General features: G+C 55.4%; 11 protein-coding genes across 11 annotated transcripts; 5 read left to right on the forward strand and 6 right to left on the reverse strand.

Moving 5' to 3' along the window:
- Window positions 1-237: 237 nt before the first annotated feature.
- On the reverse strand, window positions 238-1,659 carry M421DRAFT_1700 (DUF605-domain-containing protein; the record flags this gene model as incomplete). Its single annotated transcript, XM_033587762.1, has 2 exons — window positions 238-1,493; window positions 1,557-1,659. The coding sequence occupies 2 exons, from the start codon at window positions 1,657-1,659 to the stop codon at window positions 238-240; spliced, it is 1,359 nt and encodes a 452-aa protein (XP_033452265.1).
- Window positions 1,660-1,913: 254 nt separating this feature from the next.
- M421DRAFT_416746 (protein disulfide-isomerase MPD1 precursor) lies at window positions 1,914-3,713 on the forward strand. The gene is made up of 2 exons (XM_033591182.1): window positions 1,914-2,095; window positions 2,145-3,713. Exons 1-2 carry the CDS (start codon window positions 1,949-1,951, stop codon window positions 3,489-3,491), a joined length of 1,494 nt encoding a protein of 497 aa, XP_033452266.1. The 5' UTR covers window positions 1,914-1,948; the 3' UTR covers window positions 3,492-3,713.
- On the forward strand, window positions 3,681-6,463 carry M421DRAFT_282638 (vacuolar protein sorting-associated protein 33A). The gene is made up of 4 exons (XM_033588931.1): window positions 3,681-3,947; window positions 4,000-4,195; window positions 4,310-4,521; window positions 4,571-6,463. Exons 1-4 carry the CDS (start codon window positions 3,870-3,872, stop codon window positions 6,065-6,067), a joined length of 1,983 nt encoding a protein of 660 aa, XP_033452267.1. The 5' UTR covers window positions 3,681-3,869; the 3' UTR covers window positions 6,068-6,463.
- Window positions 6,464-6,479: 16 nt separating this feature from the next.
- On the reverse strand, window positions 6,480-9,096 carry M421DRAFT_416748 (heat shock protein SSB1). The gene is made up of 7 exons (XM_033591183.1): window positions 8,945-9,096; window positions 8,836-8,886; window positions 8,652-8,778; window positions 8,432-8,597; window positions 7,999-8,376; window positions 7,400-7,950; window positions 6,480-7,349 (listed from the first exon to the last, which is right to left on the reverse strand). The coding sequence occupies exons 1-7, from the start codon at window positions 8,985-8,987 to the stop codon at window positions 6,821-6,823; spliced, it is 1,845 nt and encodes a 614-aa protein (XP_033452268.1). The 5' UTR covers window positions 8,988-9,096; the 3' UTR covers window positions 6,480-6,820.
- Window positions 9,097-9,377: 281 nt separating this feature from the next.
- On the reverse strand, window positions 9,378-10,428 carry M421DRAFT_416749 (ubiquitin conjugating enzyme). Its single transcript, XM_033591184.1, has 4 exons — window positions 10,262-10,428; window positions 10,177-10,188; window positions 9,936-10,088; window positions 9,378-9,847 (listed from the first exon to the last, which is right to left on the reverse strand). The coding sequence occupies exons 1-4, from the start codon at window positions 10,286-10,288 to the stop codon at window positions 9,581-9,583; spliced, it is 459 nt and encodes a 152-aa protein (XP_033452269.1). The 5' UTR covers window positions 10,289-10,428; the 3' UTR covers window positions 9,378-9,580.
- Window positions 10,429-10,655: 227 nt separating this feature from the next.
- M421DRAFT_416751 (uncharacterized protein) lies at window positions 10,656-12,594 on the reverse strand. Its single transcript, XM_033591185.1, has 3 exons — window positions 12,213-12,594; window positions 11,691-12,161; window positions 10,656-11,642 (listed from the first exon to the last, which is right to left on the reverse strand). Exons 1-3 carry the CDS (start codon window positions 12,274-12,276, stop codon window positions 10,885-10,887), a joined length of 1,293 nt encoding a protein of 430 aa, XP_033452270.1. The 5' UTR covers window positions 12,277-12,594; the 3' UTR covers window positions 10,656-10,884.
- Window positions 12,595-13,096: 502 nt separating this feature from the next.
- Window positions 13,097-14,914, reverse strand: M421DRAFT_402792 (uncharacterized protein; the record flags this gene model as incomplete). The annotated part of the gene is made up of 4 exons (XM_033590245.1): window positions 13,097-13,819; window positions 13,866-14,494; window positions 14,546-14,685; window positions 14,731-14,914. 4 exons carry the CDS (start codon window positions 14,912-14,914, stop codon window positions 13,177-13,179), a joined length of 1,596 nt encoding a protein of 531 aa, XP_033452271.1. The 3' UTR covers window positions 13,097-13,176.
- A 719-nt stretch (window positions 14,915-15,633) lies between these two features.
- Window positions 15,634-16,306, forward strand: M421DRAFT_54384 (40S ribosomal protein S13; the record flags this gene model as incomplete). The annotated part of the gene is made up of 4 exons (XM_033595219.1): window positions 15,634-15,826; window positions 15,878-15,919; window positions 16,034-16,136; window positions 16,189-16,306. The coding sequence occupies 4 exons, from the start codon at window positions 15,634-15,636 to the stop codon at window positions 16,304-16,306; spliced, it is 456 nt and encodes a 151-aa protein (XP_033452272.1).
- A 393-nt stretch (window positions 16,307-16,699) lies between these two features.
- On the reverse strand, window positions 16,700-17,219 carry M421DRAFT_89411 (uncharacterized protein; the record flags this gene model as incomplete). The annotated part of the gene is made up of 2 exons (XM_033597764.1): window positions 16,700-17,032; window positions 17,103-17,219. The coding sequence occupies 2 exons, from the start codon at window positions 17,217-17,219 to the stop codon at window positions 16,700-16,702; spliced, it is 450 nt and encodes a 149-aa protein (XP_033452273.1).
- A 508-nt stretch (window positions 17,220-17,727) lies between these two features.
- M421DRAFT_416756 (uncharacterized protein) lies at window positions 17,728-18,298 on the forward strand. Its single transcript, XM_033591186.1, has one exon. It carries the CDS (start codon window positions 17,843-17,845, stop codon window positions 18,260-18,262), a length of 420 nt encoding a protein of 139 aa, XP_033452274.1. The 5' UTR covers window positions 17,728-17,842; the 3' UTR covers window positions 18,263-18,298.
- Window positions 18,299-18,540: 242 nt separating this feature from the next.
- M421DRAFT_48089 (uncharacterized protein) lies at window positions 18,541-18,961 on the forward strand (the record flags this gene model as incomplete). The annotated part of the gene is made up of 2 exons (XM_033594737.1): window positions 18,541-18,766; window positions 18,891-18,961. Coding segments are annotated over 2 exons (297 nt in total), but the record flags the coding sequence as incomplete, so codon positions are not given.
- Window positions 18,962-19,117: the final 156 nt, after the last annotated feature.

The raw sequence follows: 19,117 nt of genomic DNA on the forward strand, positions 1-19,117 counted from the left end.
GGCGAAGCCGGGGGGACGTGGAGAGGGGCACACTCGGTCGATTGCCACGTTGCGACCATTGCTCAGGGCGAGCAAGAAGACACACGTCACCCCGAGTTCCCCATGCTGGAGATCCTTCTCGTATTGAAGCCTAAGAATATATTCTATACGACGTCAGGGGTATACAACGATAAACTCGTCTCTATATGAACGCGAGCGATGTTCCATGTAACGACAGATGGCTGAGAAGAGTCATGTTCAATGTGCGCCCAACGCTTGCAGCGCGATCCGCAGTTCTTTGACTGCAGTCGCTGCGTCGTCAAAGTTCAGCGCCGAGATGGCCCACTTGGCATGTTTCTGCGCTTCCCTAATCGACTCTTCGTCGTCTCTGAAAGGTCCCTGCGATGACGACGCTGCTGGGGGCGGTGTTGCCGCGGGCTGAGCATAGGGGTTTTGGCCTGGTGCGGAGGAGTACTGCTTAGAAGGGGCAGTTGCCTGGGGCATGTGGTATGGCTGCTGAGGGGGTTGAGACGATGGCGCAGCGAAGTGTTGCTGCGGTTGCTGTGATGGAGATGCGAATGGATTCAGGGGAGGAGCCAGCGGTGGCTGCGCAGCCGGTGGAGGCGACGAGGGGGTCTGGTAGAAGCTGGACGGGTCCGGTGCACCAGGGACGTGTGGTGTGGCGCCCGCTGCGCCACTTGGGCTTCCCAGGGACGCTGTCAAGGGGTCGTGCTCGGTCGAGGGTGCTGTGGGCAGGCTAGGGGCAGTGTTGTCTGAGGTGAAGGTCGGCGGTGCATCCGTCCTTGGGAAGTAGCCACCGCCCACGGACACGACCGATCCCTGGCGAGATGTTGCTGGCTGCGAGATGGGAGACACATCGTCGTGTGCGTTTGACGTGTAGCCGGTAGGCACTACGGGTAGGCTGGGTGGAGGCGACACCTTGGGCGCCGAGAAAGCTGGTGAGGGTTGTGCGTCAGTGTTGGGAGCCGTCTCGACGTATGGCTGCTGGTATGGATTTGCAGCAGGCGGCTGTGAGGAGGCCTGGTTGATGCTCTGGACCTCAGGGTCGGCCGGGTCGAGCAGAGGCGGCGGCGGCGACTGTTCCTCCTGCGCTTGCACGGGATTGCCAGCGTTGGGGTCCTCGCCCGCCTTGACAGCCTTGAGTATGCGCAGAGCGTGGTACTTAGCGAACTTGGTCTTCGCAGCGATCTCTGCGTCGTCCGGCCTCCAGATGCTGAGGAGGTCGAGGAACGTCGAGGCTGCCATGAGCGTGTCTGCCGTGGTCGCCGTGACCTTGTTCTCTGCCATATCCCTCTCGCCCTTGGCAAAGGTCTGGAGGGCGAACTGCTCGCAGTAGGCGCACGCAGCGTCGTCGTCCAGCAGGGCCGTCTCGCCAGGCATGTCTGCCTTGGCCTGCTCCAGCTTCTCCATCAGGTCGGTCGTGTAGGCGGTGCATTCTGCGTCGGCCGAGTGCAAGCCCGCGGCGATGATCTTGTTGACCGTGTGGAAGCGCACTGCCCCGCGTCAGTATGCGAGTTGTAGGAATGCTGCTCGCACCAGCGCGTGAGGGTACTCACACCAGTACGTGATGATGGGCTTGAAGCGCTCGAGCTGCGCGGCCCGCTTTGCAAACGGCGCGAGCTGCAGCGGCTTGAGCCGTGCAGGTACTGCGTCCGCCATGGCTGTCTGCAGCTGGAACCTTCGGCGCGTGTCGTATGTGCAGTTGTTGCGCGTGTCGCAGCCGCGCAGCTCCAGGCCGATGGCAGCGCATCAGATGTGGTCATAGGCGACAGGGGTCCGCCCCGCGCTGGAGCTATGGGCAGCTGTTTGAGCTTCACGTCCCAGCCAGCCTTGAGGACAACTTGCATCTAACCAGCATTATTCGCGCGTAATGTGAGCGCCGCAACACACGCACTCGCTGCTGACGCGCTCTCCCTTCACCAACACACAGCCATCCACCCACGCAACCATGGTCCGCCTCTCCACCTACCTCGCTGCCACGGCCGCGCTGGCCCTCAATGCCCACGCCGAGACCATGTACAGCAAGAAGTCAGGCGTCCTCAACCTTGCAGGCACCGACTACGACAGAGTTATTGCCAAGTCCAACTACACCTCGGTGCGTTGAACAGTGCTGCGGGGAGAGACTGCCGCTGACAACTGACCAGATCGTCGAGTTCTACGCGCCGTGGTGCGGCCACTGCAAGAACCTCAAGCCCGCCTACGAAAAGGCCGCCCAGTCCCTCGCCGGCATCGCCAAGGTCGCCGCCGTCAACTGCGATGAGGAGATGAACAAGCCCTTCTGCGGCCAGATGGGCGTCCAGGGCTTCCCTACCCTCAAGATCGTGCGACCCGGCAAGAAGCCAGGAAAGCCTACCGTCGAGGACTACCAGGGTCCGCGTTCCGCCAAGGGCATCGTGGACGCTGTCAAGGACAAGGTGCCGAACATTGTCAAGAGGGTCACCGACAAGAACCTGGACGAGTGGCTGCTGGAGAACAAGGACAGCCCGAAGGCTATTCTGTTCAGCGACAAGGGCGTCGTCAGCGCTACTATGAGGGCTCTTGCGATTGACTTTGCTGGCGTCATCTCCGTGGCTCAGATCAAGAAGTCGGAGAAGACTGCTATTGACAAGTACGGCGTCACCGACTTCCCTTCTCTCATCCTTGTTCCAGCTGGCTCAGAGGAACCCATCAAGCACGCCGGCAAAGTCGAGAAGGAGGCCATGGTCGAGTTCCTCTCCCAGGTCGCACCCCCAAATCCGGACTGCCCTGGCCCCAAGGCGAAGAAGCCCAAGGCCAAGAAGGACAGCCAGAAGGAGTCCAAGTCTTCCAGCAAGTTTGCCAAGGCGTCTGCTTCTCACAAGACTGCCGATGCATCCTCGGCTGCTGCTTCTGCTACAGATGAGACTGTCGAAGAGCCTATCGCCGCAACCGAGTCTCCCGATCCCAACGTCAAGACCGGGGACACTCCTGAGCCGGTTGAGCTCCCTGTCGGTGACGTGAAGCCCTCTGTCCCTTCCATCGCAGATGCGGCCGAGCTCCAGTCTTTGTGTTTGAACGAACAGGCTAAGACTTGCATTCTGGCTATCTTACCTCCGGACGATGCCACCGATGCTGCCATGTCCGCCATGTCCGTCATCACTACATTGACGGCTATTCACAAGAAGCACGGCACGAAGCTCTTCCCCTTCATCACCGTCCCACCTTCGAACCCTCTTGCGGACAAGCTCCGTTCAGAGTTGAGCCTTGGAACCGATGACACGCTCCACCTCGTCGCCACCCACGGTAAGCGCGCATGGTACAAGAAGTACCCCAGCACCAAATTCGGTGCTCAAGAGGTCGAGTCGTGGGTCGATGCCATCCGCATGGGCGAGGGCAAGAAAGAGAAGCTTCCAGAGTCTCTGATTGCACCTGGCACACAGGAGCCTATCAAGGAGAAGGTCGCTGAGCAGGAACCCATCCAGATCAACGTTGAGGAGATCATTGAAGATTCTCCTGAGCACAATGAGCTGTAGAGATACCAATGTGCATATGATAGCATAGTTTACGTGGTTTTTAGCGATGCGAATGCACAAGTAGTACGAGATGCACAAGTAGTACGAATACTCCGTCAGATAGTCTAGCCTCTGCGTTCTCAGTAAATCGATTTTTCCCGTGATGGGAAGTTCTCGTGACATTAAGCAAGGGAGCGAGAAGAGCAACAATCCTACCACATTACAGTTGTACAAGTCTCCGACGACACTCACATATGCACCGCCAAGCTTTCCGCGCACGTGCGTACATCACCAACCTCCGCGACCATCAGCACCTACAACAACCAAGCAGAAACGACATCACGATGTTCATACAGTAACGAGAAAATATAAAAGCTTTGTGAAACATATTACACAAAGATGGCGCCCGCCACGCCCTTCAACGCCGCAGAAATCACCGAAAAGGCGCGACGCGACCTGCTGCTGCTGCTCGAGGGTGTAAGACAGCCAATCACGGCCCTTCGTCCATGACCTAACGTCCATCACATAGATCCGAGGAAAGAAGAATCTAGTTCTTGAGAAAGCACTTGCCGGCCCACTGAACTTGCTAGTCAAGTTTTCAACGCTCCAGGAGTATGGCGTCGATAAGCCGTTCTTTCTTGAGAACGACAATGTCGATGCCAGTCAAAGGAATGTCGTGTTTCTTGTAAGAGGAGAGAAGGCGAAGACGGTGATGAGGGTTGCTGGTACGTATATCGTGCCTCGTAGCACACTGGGAACTGCTATATTAGGCGGCTTCATCTTCCATCTGCACATATATTTCTTCTTCAAGACTAGCGTTCAGGACTGACATCACGCAGATCAAATCAAACGCATACGGAGAGAAAGCGAGATTGAGCACGAGTTCTCTATCTTCTGGGTACCGAGGCGCACTATCGTCTCCGACCAGCTGCTTGAAGAAGCTGGTGTGCTTGGTGAGGCCAGTGTCAGCGAGTGGCCTCTCTTCTTCGTGCCTTTAGCCGACGATGTCCTATCCCTCGAGCTTGATGATGCTTCCTCAGACTTGTACCTAGTACGTCTTTGCGTCTCTTTTTTGATTGATATCTATTGACCCTTCCCAGCGTAAAGATCCCACGTCCATCTACCTTGCCGCGAAAGCACTCATGCTCCAGCAGCGCAAGTATGGCCTTTTCCCGCGGATCATTGGCAAAGGAGATAATGGCAAGCGACTCGCCGACCTCCTCATCCGGATGCGTACCGAAGTGGCAGCAGGAGAAACCCCAAGCAGTACGGGCCCGTCCTTTCTCGGGCTTGCCCCAAGCACAACTATCGACAGTTTGATCATCATCGATCGAGAAGTCGACTTCCCAACCGTGCTACTCACCCAGCTGACATACGAGGGGCTCATTGATGAAGTCTTCAACATCTCGGCTAATCAGACCGAAGTTGACTCCTCGGTCGTCGGGGGCGCAGCACCACAACCAGGCCAGACAGGCTCAGCATCCACCAGCATGAAGCGTAAGATCTTGATCGACCCCAAAGACAGTCTCTACAGCGAACTCGGCGACGCCAACTTCGCCATCGTCGGCTCCCTCCTCAACAAAGTCGCCCGCCGTCTCCAGTCCAGCACAGAGCGCAACAGCCTCGCCGCGAAAACCACATCCGAACTGCGCGACTTCGTCGCCCGCCTCCCCGGTTACCAAGCCGAGCAAGCCAGCCTCAAACTGCACACCTCCCTTGCCGAGGAAATCATAAAATACACGCGCACAGACACCTTCACGCGCACCCTCGAAGTCCAGCAGAACCTCACCTCCGGCGCCGATCCCTCGACGCAGCACGACCTCATAACCGAACTCATCGACCGCGGCACGCCTCTCCCCGCGATCCTGCGCCTGCTGTGCCTCGAAAGCACAACCAACGCCGGCATCCGCGCCAAGGACCTCGACGCATTCAAGCGCGCCATCATCCTCGCCCACGGCCCGCAGCACCTGCTCACGCTCCAATCGCTGGAGAAAATGGGCCTGCTGACGGCACGCGGCGGCGCCGCACTGGCCGGCGGCACAGGCAGCGCCGTTGCGCCCGGCAGCGTGACAAACTACACGCCGCTGCGCAAAGTGCTGCGGCTGTGGGACGACGAGGTCAACGAAGCCCAGCCCGCCGACGTCTCGTACGCGTTCAGCGGGTACGCGCCGCTGAGCGTGCGCCTCGTGCAGAGCATCATCATGAGAGCGAGTCTCGCGCAGGCCATCAAGCCCGTCGCGCCCGGCGCGCCGCCGAGCTCGAATCCCCTCGCGCAGGGCTCGCGGCTGTGGGACGATGCGGCAAAGTACGTGCGCGGCGCGACGTTCAGCGAGGTGCAGAACGGCGGTGTCAGCGCCAAGGCGCTGCGTGCGAGGCAGATGCTGAGTGGGCATGGGGACGCGGGGAAGACGGTCGTTGTGTTTTTCCTGGGCGGCGTGACGAGGGCTGAGATTGCGGCGTTGAGGTGGGTGGGAGGAAAGTTGACCGAGGCGGGCGGCGAGGGGAGGGGGACGAGGGTGGTGGTAGCGGCGACGAATGTGCTGACGGGTGAGAAGTTGGTGGATGGGGCGACGGAGAAGGGCGTCTTCAAAGCGTAGGGTATGTAGTGTTGAACGTGACTGGGGGTGAATGTTGAGACGCTTCGAAACCGAGTCAGATCTGTCCAGTCAATCACGATAGATAGCATTTGAGGCCGCAAGTGCACGTCGTTCTGCAAGCAATGTCAGGGCTTGAAGAACTAGCTAGAGACAGCTCGATCCTGCGTATCACGGTTATCAGTCGACATGTTAGCAGGCCTGACTTACAGGTAGAATGAAGCGGCAGTACTAATGTAGTCTTTAAAGTCTCATCAGCGTGCAAGAGCTCCCCGAACTGACACTGACTACCTCCCGTGTTTTCATGAACGTGGTCTTCATTCCGGCTTTTCTGCTATCCGAGAAGACAACACCTCGAAGCAGTACACGATGGTGGTGATCAGACACATTGCATGAACGGCACGGCAAGAGTACATGGCATCACGATGGAGTGGCAATTGTAACATCGAACGTTCATTCAACTTTCCTTTCCTTCGCTCTGGGTTGTACCTTTTCGCGAGCTCATTGTGCGAGACATCCATTATTCGTCAGGGCATCGTCGTGAGAAGTACATGAAAGACTTTTGCGTCCCATAAATGCCCGTAGGAAGGAGAAAAGGAGGTAGGAACCAAACACACAAAGTCTATCGTGAAATGCTGCAAAACACTGAAACTCCGTTCGCAGCGCCGGCGCACGAGGCAGCGAGCAGTCTGGGTATATGCCCCTTGCACCTGCGGCCAGTCTTGCCCGACATCCCTGTCATCCAAGCGTCCACGTTTATCGGGTGGAGAAAGCCTTGGTGACGACGCGCTTCAGCGCAAGCTCCTTCTTCTTGAGGTCTTCGGCGGAAGAGTCCTCGACCTCGAGCTGGGCCATGGCGTCGGAGAGAGCAGCCTCGATCTTCTCCTTCTGGCCGCGCTTGAGGCGGATAGCGGTAGTAGGGTCCGAGACCATCTCTTCGACGCGGGAGATGTAGGACTCGAGCTGTTGCCTGCCCTCGAACTTCTTGGAGAAAGCCTCGTCGGAGCTCTTGAACTTGGCGGCGTCGTTGATCATGTTCTCGATGTCGGTCGACGAGAGCTTACCGACGGCGTTGGAGATGGTGATGTTGGCGCTGCGACCGGAGGTCTTCTCAGTGGCGGTGACCTTCAGAATACCGTTGACGTCGACCTCGAAGACGACCTCGAGGACGGCATCACCAGCCTTCATGGGAGGGATGGGAGCGAGAGTGAACTCTCCGAGGGAGGTGTTATCCTCACAGTTGACACGCTCACCCTGGAAGACGGGGAACTGAACGGTCTGCTGGCTAGGAGGAAGTCAGTATATTTTCAAAAATGCAATTTCGTGGATACACACTTATCAGCAACTGTCGTAAATGTGCGCTTCTTGATAGTGGGCACAGTTTGTCCACGGGGAACGACGGGAGCGAAGATGTTGCCCTCCATGGCGACACCAAGGGAGAGGGGAACGACGTCGAGAAGGAGGAGGTCAGCAGTCTCGGCGGAGGTAGCCTTTCCGGAAAGGATACCGGCCTGGACGGCAGCACCGTAGGCAACAGCCTCGTCGGGGTTGATGCTCTTCTCGAGCTTCTTGCCACCGAAGAAGTCGCTGAGGAGCTTCTGGATCTTGGGGATACGGGTGGAACCACCGACAAGGACGATCTCGTCAACCTTGCTCTTGTCAATAGCGGCATCCTTGAGAACCTGGGCAACGGGCTCGAGAGTGCCGGCGAAAGCCTTCTGGTTCAGGTCCTCGAAACGAGCACGAGTGATGTTGGCATTGAAGTCCTCACCGTCGAACAGTGAGTCGATCTCAACAGTGGTCTGTGTGGCGTTGGAGAGAGTACGCTTGGCACGCTCGCAAGCAGTTCGGAGACGACGAAGGGCACGGGCATCGCCGGAGATGTCCTAGGTAAGTTAGAGGCTGAGCTGGAACCCTGGACGTAGTCACTATACCTTCTTGGTCTTGCGGAGGATCTCCTTTCTGAAGTGGTCGAGGAGGGCAGTGTCAAAGTCACTTCCGCCCAAGTGCGTGTCACCAGCGGTGGCCTTGACGGTGAAGACACCACCCTGGATGTGAAGGAGGGAAACATCGAAAGTTCCACCACCAAGATCGTAGATGAGGACGTTCCTCTCCTTCTCGGACTTGCCGGAACCGAGACCGTAGGCGATAGCGGCGGCGGTAGGCTCGTTGATGATTCGGAGGACGTTAAGACCAGCGATGGCACCGGCGTCCTTGGTGGCCTGACGCTGGTTGTCGTTGAAGTAGGCGGGGACGGTGATGACGGCCTTCTCGACCTTCATGCCGAGCTTGGTCTCAGCGATCTCCTTCATCTATTGAGAGAGTCAGTGTGCGCGTCCAAGCTATTACTTCGCACAAAGTACGTACCTTGACGAGGACCATGGCAGAGATCTCCTGGGGAGAGAACTGCTTGGTCTCACCGAGGTACTCGACCTGGACCATGGGGGAGTCGCCCTGAGCGACGATCTTGAAGGGCCATGACTGGACGTCCTTCTTGACAGTCTCGTCGTCGAAGCGGCGACCAATGAGACGCCTGAAATGGTCAGCAAATTGCTCGTGTGCATTGCTTGACAAGCATAGAACTTACTTGACGTCGAAGACGGTGTTTTCGGGGTTCATAGCAGCCTGGTTCTTGGCCGCCTCACCGATGAGACGCTCCTCGCTTGTGAACGAGACGAACGAGGGAGTGGTAAAGCTACCCTGCTCGTTGGCGACTGTAGGCAAAATCGTTAGACAGTGATGCTGGAGGTCTCAGACGGGTGGGCGCATACTGATCTCGACATTGGTGCCCTCGTAGTTGGCAACGCAAGAGTAGGTTGTGCCTTTCGCAAAAGTTAGCAAGCCATTGTGGGGTAATTTTTGACATTCGAGTGTGCGCACCAAGATCGATGCCAATGGCACCCTCGTAAACTTCGTCGCTCATATTGAATATATTTTACAGGAACGACCTGAAAAACTTTTGGGAGAGAGGAGTAGTGGAGGGAGGTAGGAGGCGGTGGGAGCTTTTCACACACGCTTATAGACTGAAAAATTGTGGGCGGCTCGCCCGCATAGCGCCAAACTGCCCGAACAGCGATTCTTGCCAAGACATCAACCGCAAAAATTATTCGCCGAATCAAGCCTATCGATAGCTGACTATTGACAACCGAGGCGAGTTGCGGCTCCTTGCTCATGAGTGATACGGGCGGGGTCCAGGCTGATCTGACAGGCTGAAAGCGGTAGTGGAACGCTGGTGTGGCATGTCTTTATCTCCTGTGGTTGATTCACTCAGCACGCGTTTGCCTTGTGATGTGTAAGACCCTGGAACACGTCTGTTCAAGATTCGTAAAGATGAATTGTTCATTGATGGGTATAGTCTTGGGTGTTCGAGCTCCTGTTGCCAAATAACCCCATGGTCGTTTGATTCGAGGCAATGATCCTCAGACCTTGAATGAGGAACGCCGTTCACCAAACCAATGTACCGTACGCCTTGCATATGATTTGCTTTTCCCCGTCATGGAGACCTTCAGACCTGATTCAGACCTGATTGTCGTGAAAGACAAAGTTGAGATCCCTCGGCCTCTGCCTGTTGTACCTGACAAAGTTATCGTCTCCTGGAGGCCGCTCCTTCTTCGTGTTGCTCGTGAGCATGCTCTGCAGACTGACGCAGACGCTCTCCACGTTGTGCACAGGGCTCCAGCCGGATCGGTCGAGAAGGTCGAGGCAGATGATGCCGTTGGTGTAGATGTGCGGGTGCCACGGTATTGGGTGCGCGTCGTCCTTGACGAAGACTACTTCGGGCGGCTGGTATACGGTCAGCTATCATTGCCTGCAAGACAGCGCAAGCTCTGGTAATTGCGACGCAGGCGTGTTAAAAGAGGAAGAGGCGCACCTCGATTGGGTAGTTCTGGCTGAACATGAACTTGAGCCTGTACGTCTCATTTGCGTAGAGGGGATTTGGATCGATAACCTGAATGTCGACGAACCAAGTCTCGAAATTGTCCGCTGAGACTAGAGTTATTCCAAGCGGAAGCTGACCCTGCATCTACATCACGCAGTCAGCATATGGTATGACGTTGCCGTGTGTGTTGGAGATCTGGATAGTCGTAAGGCGGCTGTTCAGGTCGTTATACCTTTGTAAGCTCCTACGCACAAGTTAGCAACGCCCAGTGATGTGAATAGTCTTGAGTCCGCGAGCCTCGGCTCGTGGCGCTTTACCTTGCTTAGCCGCCTAGATGCGAACATGATAGACTAGTGTAAAGATGTGGTCCGGAAATGATAGTTTGGAGTGGATGTTGACAACTGCTGTACGCTGTTGTGGCTGTTGGGCTTATGTTTGTGGAGTAAACGGCAGCTACCGCCTGCTGAGGTGGGGGAGGGGCGGGCGCGTGCACCTGACAGACGTGGAAGGGAAGCAGATTTGATATTTCAGAGTGACAATGTCAAACTTGAGGCAAGTGAGAGTGCCCAGGATTAGGTGTAATAGACTGTGGTGCTTGAATGATTCCGGATGTCGTGCGCAAGGTACGGAGCTTGAGCTCCAAGTCTCGATCCGCATGATGGAACCTCTTTCCTGACCACTCACAGCAATGCCGGCTTGGCGACCACTTCAGGGCAAACGAGTGAAATAGTTATTTGAGCTGGAGAAGCTGTACATCATATCTTGTGCCGTGATATCTCTAATCAAACCAAAAGCCATGCGCCTTGCGTTGCTTTTCCCAGCTATCAATATACAACTCAAGATGGCCAGTGCCCAGTATGAGACCAACGCGCTTACTTACGCACGACATTGCAATATACAAAGAAAGAAAGAAACGCCAGAGCGAATATCGAGGAGAGAATCAAGAGTAAAAAGCACCCTTCTGGAAGCTCTCCACTCCCATATCACCAGCTTTACCCTCAATTTTGGGGCCCTCGACTGGCTTGCCGGTCATGGTAGCGGTCCGGCTTGTGGCGCTACTGCTGGTCATAGTCTGCGTCCTGCTACCTGCTGAGCTACCGGCCTGGCTTCCGCTTGTGATCTGCGCAGGCTGCTTGCGCTGGATGGTCTCGAGGTAGATACCGGGGAGGTATCCCATCCTTCCGTCTCGTGAGCGGCACTTCCACCACTCTGATGTGTTGCCCATCGGATCACTCTTGCTCAAAACTGCGACCATGTCGCCCTTCTTGACCGCCAAGTCCATTCCTGACATGTTTGCGTCAGGTGTGAAGTCGTACAGCGCGCGGCAGAACTCGAGCTTGTTGGGGTCGATTGCCGCGGCCTGTGGGTTCTCCAGCATTCGTCGCTTTTCAGCCTCCTCTTGCGATCGTGCCAGCGCCTTGATGAGCTTACCCATCAGATATGGCAGACCGAATACGGCGGCAATGAAGAAGAAGAACGGTTTCTTCGAGGGTTTTGGTGGCGCAGGTGAGCCATCAGGTAGCTTTCCTGTGAACGCGTGAAATCCTGCGGGTGTCAGGCCCATTGCATCTGCTGGCATGGGTCGTCCTGTGAGTTTCGCAAAGGCTGTCCGTATCCACCGCATCACCGTGTAGATTCCCAGCACCGAGCCGAGCGTTTGTCGTAGGTTGCCGAACTGTTCAGCAACTGACACCATGGCTATCATGTGTTAGCTGTGCTCAGCTGCTTGTCCAAGATCACACATACCAAAGAAGGACGAATGTGTCGCCATATATGTACTCTGAAGCATCTGTGCGAATCCTCCGAATGCGCCAACAATGTTCTCGATCAGCTGAAAGGTCGCTTGTGTGCTCTGGCTGAACGACTGTGTGAGGCTCTGCGGGTTGTTCGGGTCGCCAGGCATGCCCATGCCGCCGTACATGCCACCCATCCCCATGCCGCCCATCCCACCATACATTCCGCCGTATCCCCCGCCGTAACCACCGCCGTACATCGAGCCCATCGAGCCCATCGAGCCCATGCCGCCCATTCCGTACGGTGAGGAATAGCTGCTGTAGCCGCCGCCGTATGGCGAGGCACCGTAGCCTCGGTTCATGTTCGAATATGTCGATGCGTTCCTGTTTGCGACTGTGCTGAGCGAATCTGGCACTGACGGGAGGGGCGGCGGTGCGCCCGCTGACGATGCTGCTGGTGTTGTCGTGCTAGACCCTGTGAGGCCTGTGATTCTGTTAGAGGCGATCGGCACAGATTGCATCTCCGGCCACTCACCAACCGAGGCACTCGTTGCGCCTCCGCTTGTCTCCCAGGGCTTTGGCGGCGATGGCGCAGACATTTTTGGAAATGTGTCCCCTCACCACTCCGTCGAGCGCCGGCCGATTGTTATGGTGGAGCGCGCTGCTGATATCGCTGAGGCCGGGTGGCCTACCGACGTCAAAGGCTGGGAAACGCGGATCCGGCCTGTCGAAGCGGGTTTGCGGGGTTCGCCGGGGTGCGCAGTGGATGACGAAGTAGGTTGACGAGAACGGTGGACAGAATCGCGCGCTGCAGAATTAAAGAAAAGGGTATCAAGAATGAAAAAGGAGGCGTCAGGGTCGTGTGGAAGTGTGTGATGATGTGGTCGTGATTGCTCGGGATGCGGCAGGTCTTTCACAGACCTCGGTTTCTGGCACTCTCTTGGGAAAGCACATGCCGCGCGAGTCATCGCCACCCAACGCTTGCGCTGCATGAACTCCGCCATTCGGAGTACTTCGACAGATCGGGCGTTCCGTGCGAGATGGTAGCGAATCGAAAGCGGCTTGCCAGTGCGCTTCAATACTGTCGCTTCAACACATAGTTGGTGCACCGAGGCAACGTTCACGTCTTTGCTAGCACCCTGCCAAAAGTCGCTGAGATCAAACCGACAACTTCTCGCAAGTAACACCAGGAATAGTGCATGTGCTTTTGTTTCCACCGTCGCATAGTCTTCGAGGGTGCACTGATTCATTCCTACGGTGATCATCAGATGATACGTCCGACCTTTCGTACGAACTGGCCTTTGTCATCAAATCAGTGTCGGAAGAGTTGGCAAGGATTGAACAGATGTGTACCGTTCAGGTAATCAAGCAACAAAATCAACATGTGTTTGCCAATCGTCTTGCAAAAACGACTGAGGTGAGGACTGCGTGAATTACCATATGCTCTATATGTCGGTATAGATATTTCTTGGTGGCAGCTTCAAGTCTCAGGACCACCCTCAGTCGCCGATAGGAAATAACGAGTGTACCCAGCTATCCGGATCATACGCCACAAGAGCATCAATCTGATCCTCCGTCAAAGCTTCCGTAAACTCAAAATCATCATCCAGCACCCTCGCAGTGATATGCGGGAAATGCCAAATCACGGCGAACTTTAGCGTCCTCCCCACCGGTCTCTTGAAGTAGTTCGAATCACCTCCTTCAAGGTTCCCCTGTCGATGCATAGTGCTCTTCGCTCTCTCCTCTCCATTGCCAAGGATCTCGAAAGCGTCAAACTCTCCACAGCCAGTCGACCAACAGGAGCAGGGTATGTTGTTGCGGTCATTGCCATACTGGAGGACGCGAGGTATGGCGGCATTGAGGAACCACCAGGCCGGAGCGTCGGATATGAGGCCATAGTCGCTGCCGCGATTTTGGTAGTGATCCATCTGGAACTCTATGAAGAACGCTTTCGAGGATCCTGACCAGGCGTAGTGGGAGGTGGCATTGGGCCGCCAGTACGGGCAGTTGATGTCGCATTCTCTGTCGGAGAAGACTGCAATCTCGTACTCCGAGGTGTCGAGAGTGCCGTCGAAGGGCTCGCTCCCCGGTGAGACTTTGTTGCCAGCAGGAGTGACGAAGCTCAGCGAGTTACCGAAGGCACTATGTCTGGTTAGCATGTTGCCGAACGTTCGCCAAGAGAGCGTACTAGTCAAAGGTCCCAGATTGTCGTGGATCACCTAGATTGGCAAGGAAAGAAAAACCCGTGGCCTCAGCAGGGGCTGCTGACGTATAGTACGCAACACGGTCCCACGCTGCAGCTCTTTTGTGGACCTCTGCATCGCCGGTTCTTGAACTTGGAAACTGGGTAGGACTGGACTTCAAAGCGAAGTTCGGGTGGCGTTCAAGGTTCTGGGTGACAATAGGTGGCCTTTGATATGCATAGTTGGAGCTTGACAGATTGACGATCGATGTATTTTGAGTATCGGTGATTGTAGGTGTCATATCCGGGGTGGGTAAACAAGGTAGAGGAGGACCGACATAGGTGGTATTCGGCAGTGTTGTAGAGGCGCTGCTTAGAGTACTTGCACAACTTGTCACGGTGACGGTCGAAGTTGTAGTAGTTACAGAGCTGCAGTTGATAGTAGTGGTCCACGTTCGCTTGTTAAGTGGCTGTGTCTCGTTCATATTGTCATAGTGGCGGTCTCGCTGCTTTAGCACCCGCCGTCGGTTGTAGAAAGGTACTGTACTTCGCTTTCTCATCTTAAAAGCCTCGCTGGGCAGTTGGTACACAGCGAGCTGAGAAATGTTCATGGGACCGCGAAGGTGCATCGAGACCTGCAGGTTTTGTCAACATCAGTGCTGACTACGTATGTTCGTAATGACTACCTCGCCAAACAATGGTGTGAGCGACCCTGTCGAAGGATATCGAACCGTCTCATGGCCACAGAGACCTGTACCGGAGTCCACATAGGTAGTACGGTTGTATGCACCAGGTTGACTGATGTTGTTGTATGTGATGGCCAATACTTCAGAGCAATACTAGTTGCCATCTGAAGCACGCTCGGCTGTACCAGCACAGAGCTGGCCGGCAGTCCTGCTGTATGCGAAAGGGACAGTGGCTGCGAGGTATAGAACATGCTTCATGTTGGATACGTTTGTAAAGTGTACACCTTGAGTAATGCGGTATGGCGGAGAGTATGCGAAGATAGCGTTTTGCTGAGTGGAGAGTGTGAGAGTCGCGCACGTAAAGAGCATGCTTGGCCATGCTTTGCGTGGCACTCGTACGATGCGTGAGGACACGAGGAAGTAGCCTCGCAGGAGGCAATTGCTGCACGCAGGTGAACCCTGCACCGCACCTTTTATCTACAGTCTTCAGGGTACTTTTACCAACGCGATTCGAAAGCACGGCTGTCTGCTTCGTGACTCCCAGAAGTGAAGTCTACAACGCAAAGAACAGTGGTCGAAATTCCCTGGCTAAGATCAAATCTGTCAAGCAATTAGTGGCTGTTCGTACTCCGTTGAGAAGCCAGAAATGTGCGTAATTGCAAGAGTTTCAGAATAGTCGAGTTGAATGCATCGTCCTTAAAGGGACTGATATAAGAGGTGCCAGAAAGAGCATCGAGAAATCATCATTGTGCGGGGAGGAAGAGCGAGTCGAGAAAGCGTACCTGGTGTATCACACGGATCAACCCAAACTCAGAGAACAACATCATCACATTGGACTGTGCCTCGCACAGCGTGCGGAACTGAGACGAGTGAAGACCTGCTGGTGTGTCGTGGTGTTCGATACGCGCAGCTCGAAGTTTTTGTCTGTCGGCAGGCGCACGGTAGCGCCAAGGTCCGCGCCTGCCATTTCTTCAAAGCACCCCGTTAGCGCCTTCCTAAGCGAATTTTGATCTTGCACCCACTCTCGCAACATCTTTCGAATCTCATCACGTTCCAGGAACTAACCACAGCCGTACAAATCCTCGAAAATGGGTCGTCTTCACAGCAACGGAAAGGGAATATCGGCCTCCGCCGTCCCCTACTCTCGCAACCCCCCGGCGTGGTTGAAGACCACTCCCGAGCAGGTCGTTGAGCAGATCGGCAAGCTCGCAAAGAAGGGTGCCACTCCCTCCCAGATTGGCGAGATCCTTCGTGACTCTCACGGCATTGCCCAGGTCAAGGGTAAGTTATACGCATTCTAGACGGGTTTGCGCAATCGCTAACTCTTCGCAGTTGTCACCGGTAACAAGATCCTCCGTATCTTGAAGTCGAACGGTACGCTACCATGCCCCTGTTGAAGCGCGAGTCAACAACAGCTCTGCTCGCGAGCATCTGTTGCGCTATATAAAACTGCCTCTGTTTAGTGCAAAGCTGACAGGGAGCTATTAGGCCTCGCCCCCGAGATCCCCGAGGACCTCTACATGCTCATCAAGAAGGCCGTTGCCGTCCGCAAGCACCTTTCCACCAACCGCAAGGACAAGGACTCCAAGTTGTATGTTGGCACAGAATCTAGAAGGAAGAAGCAAAAGACTAACGCCGCGCAGCCGCCTCATTCTCATTGAGTCCCGTATCCACCGTCTCTCTCGTTACTACAAGACCGTCGGCGCCCTCCCCCCTACCTGGAGGTACGAGTCCGCCACCGCCTCTACCATGGTCGCATAAGCGCGGGTAGTGTGATGTGATTGGGCGTGGAAGTAGAAAATATCCAAACGGAGTTTCACGGGCATGGATGCTTTACGGACTACCCATGAAAGGGAGCCGAATCATGATCTGGAATGAATGAAAAGCATTACCTCAATTCAAACACATTCTCGTGCATTTCTTCTCTCTTTAGCAAGTGATGTAGTTGTCAAACTGAGCGGGTATCTGTGGATTCAAACGCCTCGCACCCTGCTTCGATGGTCCATCTAAGCCAAACTCCGATAATGAATTGCATACCATTTGTTGCAACGCTGAGTTCCTTGATCCCCCGTCACGGCTCGCAGCCTAGCAGCACACCTCATGCCGACCTGCCCATGCGCATACTACTTCATTCACTACCCTCTTGTCACAGCTTTAACCCTCAATCTCCGCACTCTTCATGGCCAGAAATTCGCTCAAGAATTTCAACGGCTTCTCCGGCTCATTCGTCGCCAAATGCTTCATCGCCTCCAGCAGGTGTGGCGTGACGTGCTGGTTCAGGTACACGCGCGTCGGGCTGCCGTGCGGTATTGGCTGTGTAGGGGCTTGCTGTGGTCCGCTCGGGTGAGGTGAGTTGCGCGATGAGGCGGGCGCAGCGGGCGCGGGTGTCGGCGTGGGTGCTGAGACGGGTGCTGGGGTAGGTGCTGGTTGCACCTCGGGTTCCGCTTCGGGTCGTGATTCTGGGAGGGGCGCTGTTTGGGGTTGTGACTACACATGTCAGCAAGGACCTATTCACGAGAGATGAAAGTCGGACTTCTGGGGTTGCTGCAACTGGTACCTCTGTCGAGTCCGTCATTGTCACGTCCGCTGTCTCGGTAGCTGTGGTGCCATTTGTGATGGGCGTGGGCTCTGTTTCTGCGACTTGCGCCGCCGCATCTAGTGTAGGTTCGGTCATGTTGTGTTGTCGATGAGAGAGAAATTTGGTATTCCCAGCGCGTCGATCGCTTGTTCGTAGAGTGTTCGTGTGTGTTTCCGCAGTTCGCCGGTGGTTTTTGTCAAGGTTGCGCTGCAACGGACTTGGAGCTTGGTGCTCATGCAGACGGGCGCTAGTGGGCTTGAAATGCCCAGCGATGGTCAATCGATCGCTCGCCCACGTCTAGTCCAAGTTCAAGAGGTAGACCAAATGAATTGAACAACATTACCCGCGCGACCTGTATGCTGTTTATCTTTTGACTTTCGAGCTGCATCTTCCAATCCTCAGCATCGCTGGAGAGGCTGAAGGTTAGCTAGCATGTATCGCTACCACGGCCCACTTCTCCAATTCCAGCTGACGTCCGTATGACCCTCGTGACAACGGATATGCCAAGTTGTGACTCTTCCAGCTTTGTTCGCAGTGCGTAGAGACTCCCTATGTTTGTAGTCTGTTAATAGTGAACAAAGAGCCTCAAACCAGCAGGACTTCACAGCATTGAGGGAACCACTGCGACTCCGCACATCTACTCACTTCAAATTTCGAACGGTATGTGCTATTATAGACTTCACATCTTCATGCACTGTGGTCACTCCACGTTCTCGGAAATGCCGGTTGGGTTTTGTAAAGCGGCGAATGATGTCGCGGTTGACCTTCCAGGATCGCCTTCGAGACAGCAAAGAGAGTCTACAATATCAACGACATCGACTGTGGTTTCGAGAGCAGACAGCATGGACCCGGAGGAACGGCGAAAGGCCAGATCCGTTGAGGTCGCGACGACGATTCGACCATGTGTTCACGGCCAGATACATCCGCTGCAGACCAGACGACTCGAACGACTATGTGCAGTCTGCCAGCAAGAAAGAGACGAAAGACTGAAGGTTCTAGACTCCCTCAAAAGTGCAATCCAGTTCGAACCCCGGAGATGGCAGTTCAAGTATCAAGGAGGAAGCACCTCAATGCAGCAGAGGGAGCAACGTCCGGACTGGAGGGGAAATCGTCCATGTGGAAGGTCCCTACGACGTTAAACAGTCTGGTGACTGGCAGCTCAGGTTGGATGAGGGACTGGAAGTGCCAAGGATCTGATGTTGTCGATTAAATATGTTGTCGCTCAAGCCAATCGTGGTAGCGATTATCTGAGATTATGTAATCGCTTTGTTCGGCTTGGATTGAAGCTGGACCTCAAAGCACCGCGCGACAACGTGCAGGTATTCCCGCCGCCAATTGACCGCTCCGCACCCCGCAAATCTCCTCGGAGTCTCTCGTAAACGCTTCTCTCGACATCACCCAGCGCCCAGCCGCCGCAATGCCTACACCGGAGTCCGCTGCGTTCCTGGCCAAGAAGCCAAAGGTTGCGCCTACATTCGATGGTGTCGACTACGAGGACAACGTTGCCCTGAAGGGCGCGCAGGACGCTATCATCCGCGAGCAGTGGGTTCAGAGTATGATGGCCAGGCTGGTCCGGGAAGAGATGGGCAAGTGCTACAGAAGGGAGGGAGTCAACCACCTGGAGAAGTGCGGGCACCTGAGAGGTACGAGGCCGCTCGATTCTGGGAGTGCGATCGCTGCTTCTCTGCCTATAGCAGTAGGGGACGCAGCGACTGTACAGCTCAGATGTTACGTCAAATGAGGTCACTACTAACGGAAGCTTCACAGAGCGCTACTTCGAGCTGCTGAAGAGCGCCAAGGTCAAGGGTTACTTATTCCAGCAGCAGAACTACAACGACATGAACGGGTCGAAGCCGGCCGCTTAGACAAGAGATACGATATCCGGAGATCTGAGAGCAGAACAAGCGGAGGGCAGACAAAGAGACATGCGCAAATATCAATCTCAGCGCAAGCACTGGTGACGAGACGGTTTCAGGCGTCGGATAAGCGGTGCA

The sequence above is a fragment of the Didymella exigua genome (genome assembly GCF_010094145.1).
Source record: "Didymella exigua CBS 183.55 unplaced genomic scaffold M421scaffold_4, whole genome shotgun sequence".
Lineage (NCBI taxonomy): Eukaryota > Fungi > Ascomycota > Dothideomycetes > Pleosporales > Didymellaceae > Didymella > Didymella exigua.

Coding starts and splice junctions, on each gene's coding strand:
- M421DRAFT_416746 (XM_033591182.1), top strand. CDS start 1,949: ATGGTCCGCCTCTCCACCTACCTCGCTGCCACGGCCGCGCTGGCCCTC. Junction 2,096..2,144: donor CCAAGTCCAACTACACCTCG/GTGCGTTGAACA, acceptor ACAACTGACCAG/ATCGTCGAGTTCTACGCGCC.
- M421DRAFT_416748 (XM_033591183.1), bottom strand. CDS start 8,987: ATGAGCGACGAAGTTTACGAGGGTGCCATTGGCATCGATCTTG. Junction 8,887..8,944: donor TGCCATTGGCATCGATCTTG/GTGCGCACACTC, acceptor CTTTTGCGAAAG/GCACAACCTACTCTTGCGTT. Junction 8,779..8,835: donor GGGCACCAATGTCGAGATCA/GTATGCGCCCAC, acceptor TTTTGCCTACAG/TCGCCAACGAGCAGGGTAGC.
- M421DRAFT_416751 (XM_033591185.1), bottom strand. CDS start 12,276: ATGTCTGCGCCATCGCCGCCAAAGCCCTGGGAGACAAGCGGAGGCGCA. Junction 12,162..12,212: donor CGCAACGAGTGCCTCGGTTG/GTGAGTGGCCGG, acceptor ACAGAATCACAG/GCCTCACAGGGTCTAGCACG. Junction 11,643..11,690: donor GACACATTCGTCCTTCTTTG/GTATGTGTGATC, acceptor AACACATGATAG/CCATGGTGTCAGTTGCTGAA.
- M421DRAFT_282638 (XM_033588931.1), top strand. CDS start 3,870: ATGGCGCCCGCCACGCCCTTCAACGCCGCAGAAATCACCGAAAAGGCG. Junction 3,948..3,999: donor TGCTGCTGCTGCTCGAGGGT/GTAAGACAGCCA, acceptor TCCATCACATAG/ATCCGAGGAAAGAAGAATCT. Junction 4,196..4,309: donor GACGGTGATGAGGGTTGCTG/GTACGTATATCG, acceptor GACATCACGCAG/ATCAAATCAAACGCATACGG.
- M421DRAFT_416756 (XM_033591186.1), top strand. CDS start 17,843: ATGCCGGTTGGGTTTTGTAAAGCGGCGAATGATGTCGCGGTTGACCTT.
- M421DRAFT_416749 (XM_033591184.1), bottom strand. CDS start 10,288: ATGTTCGCATCTAGGCGGCTAAGCAAG. Junction 9,848..9,935: donor GCCAGAACTACCCAATCGAG/GTGCGCCTCTTC, acceptor ACCGTATACCAG/CCGCCCGAAGTAGTCTTCGT.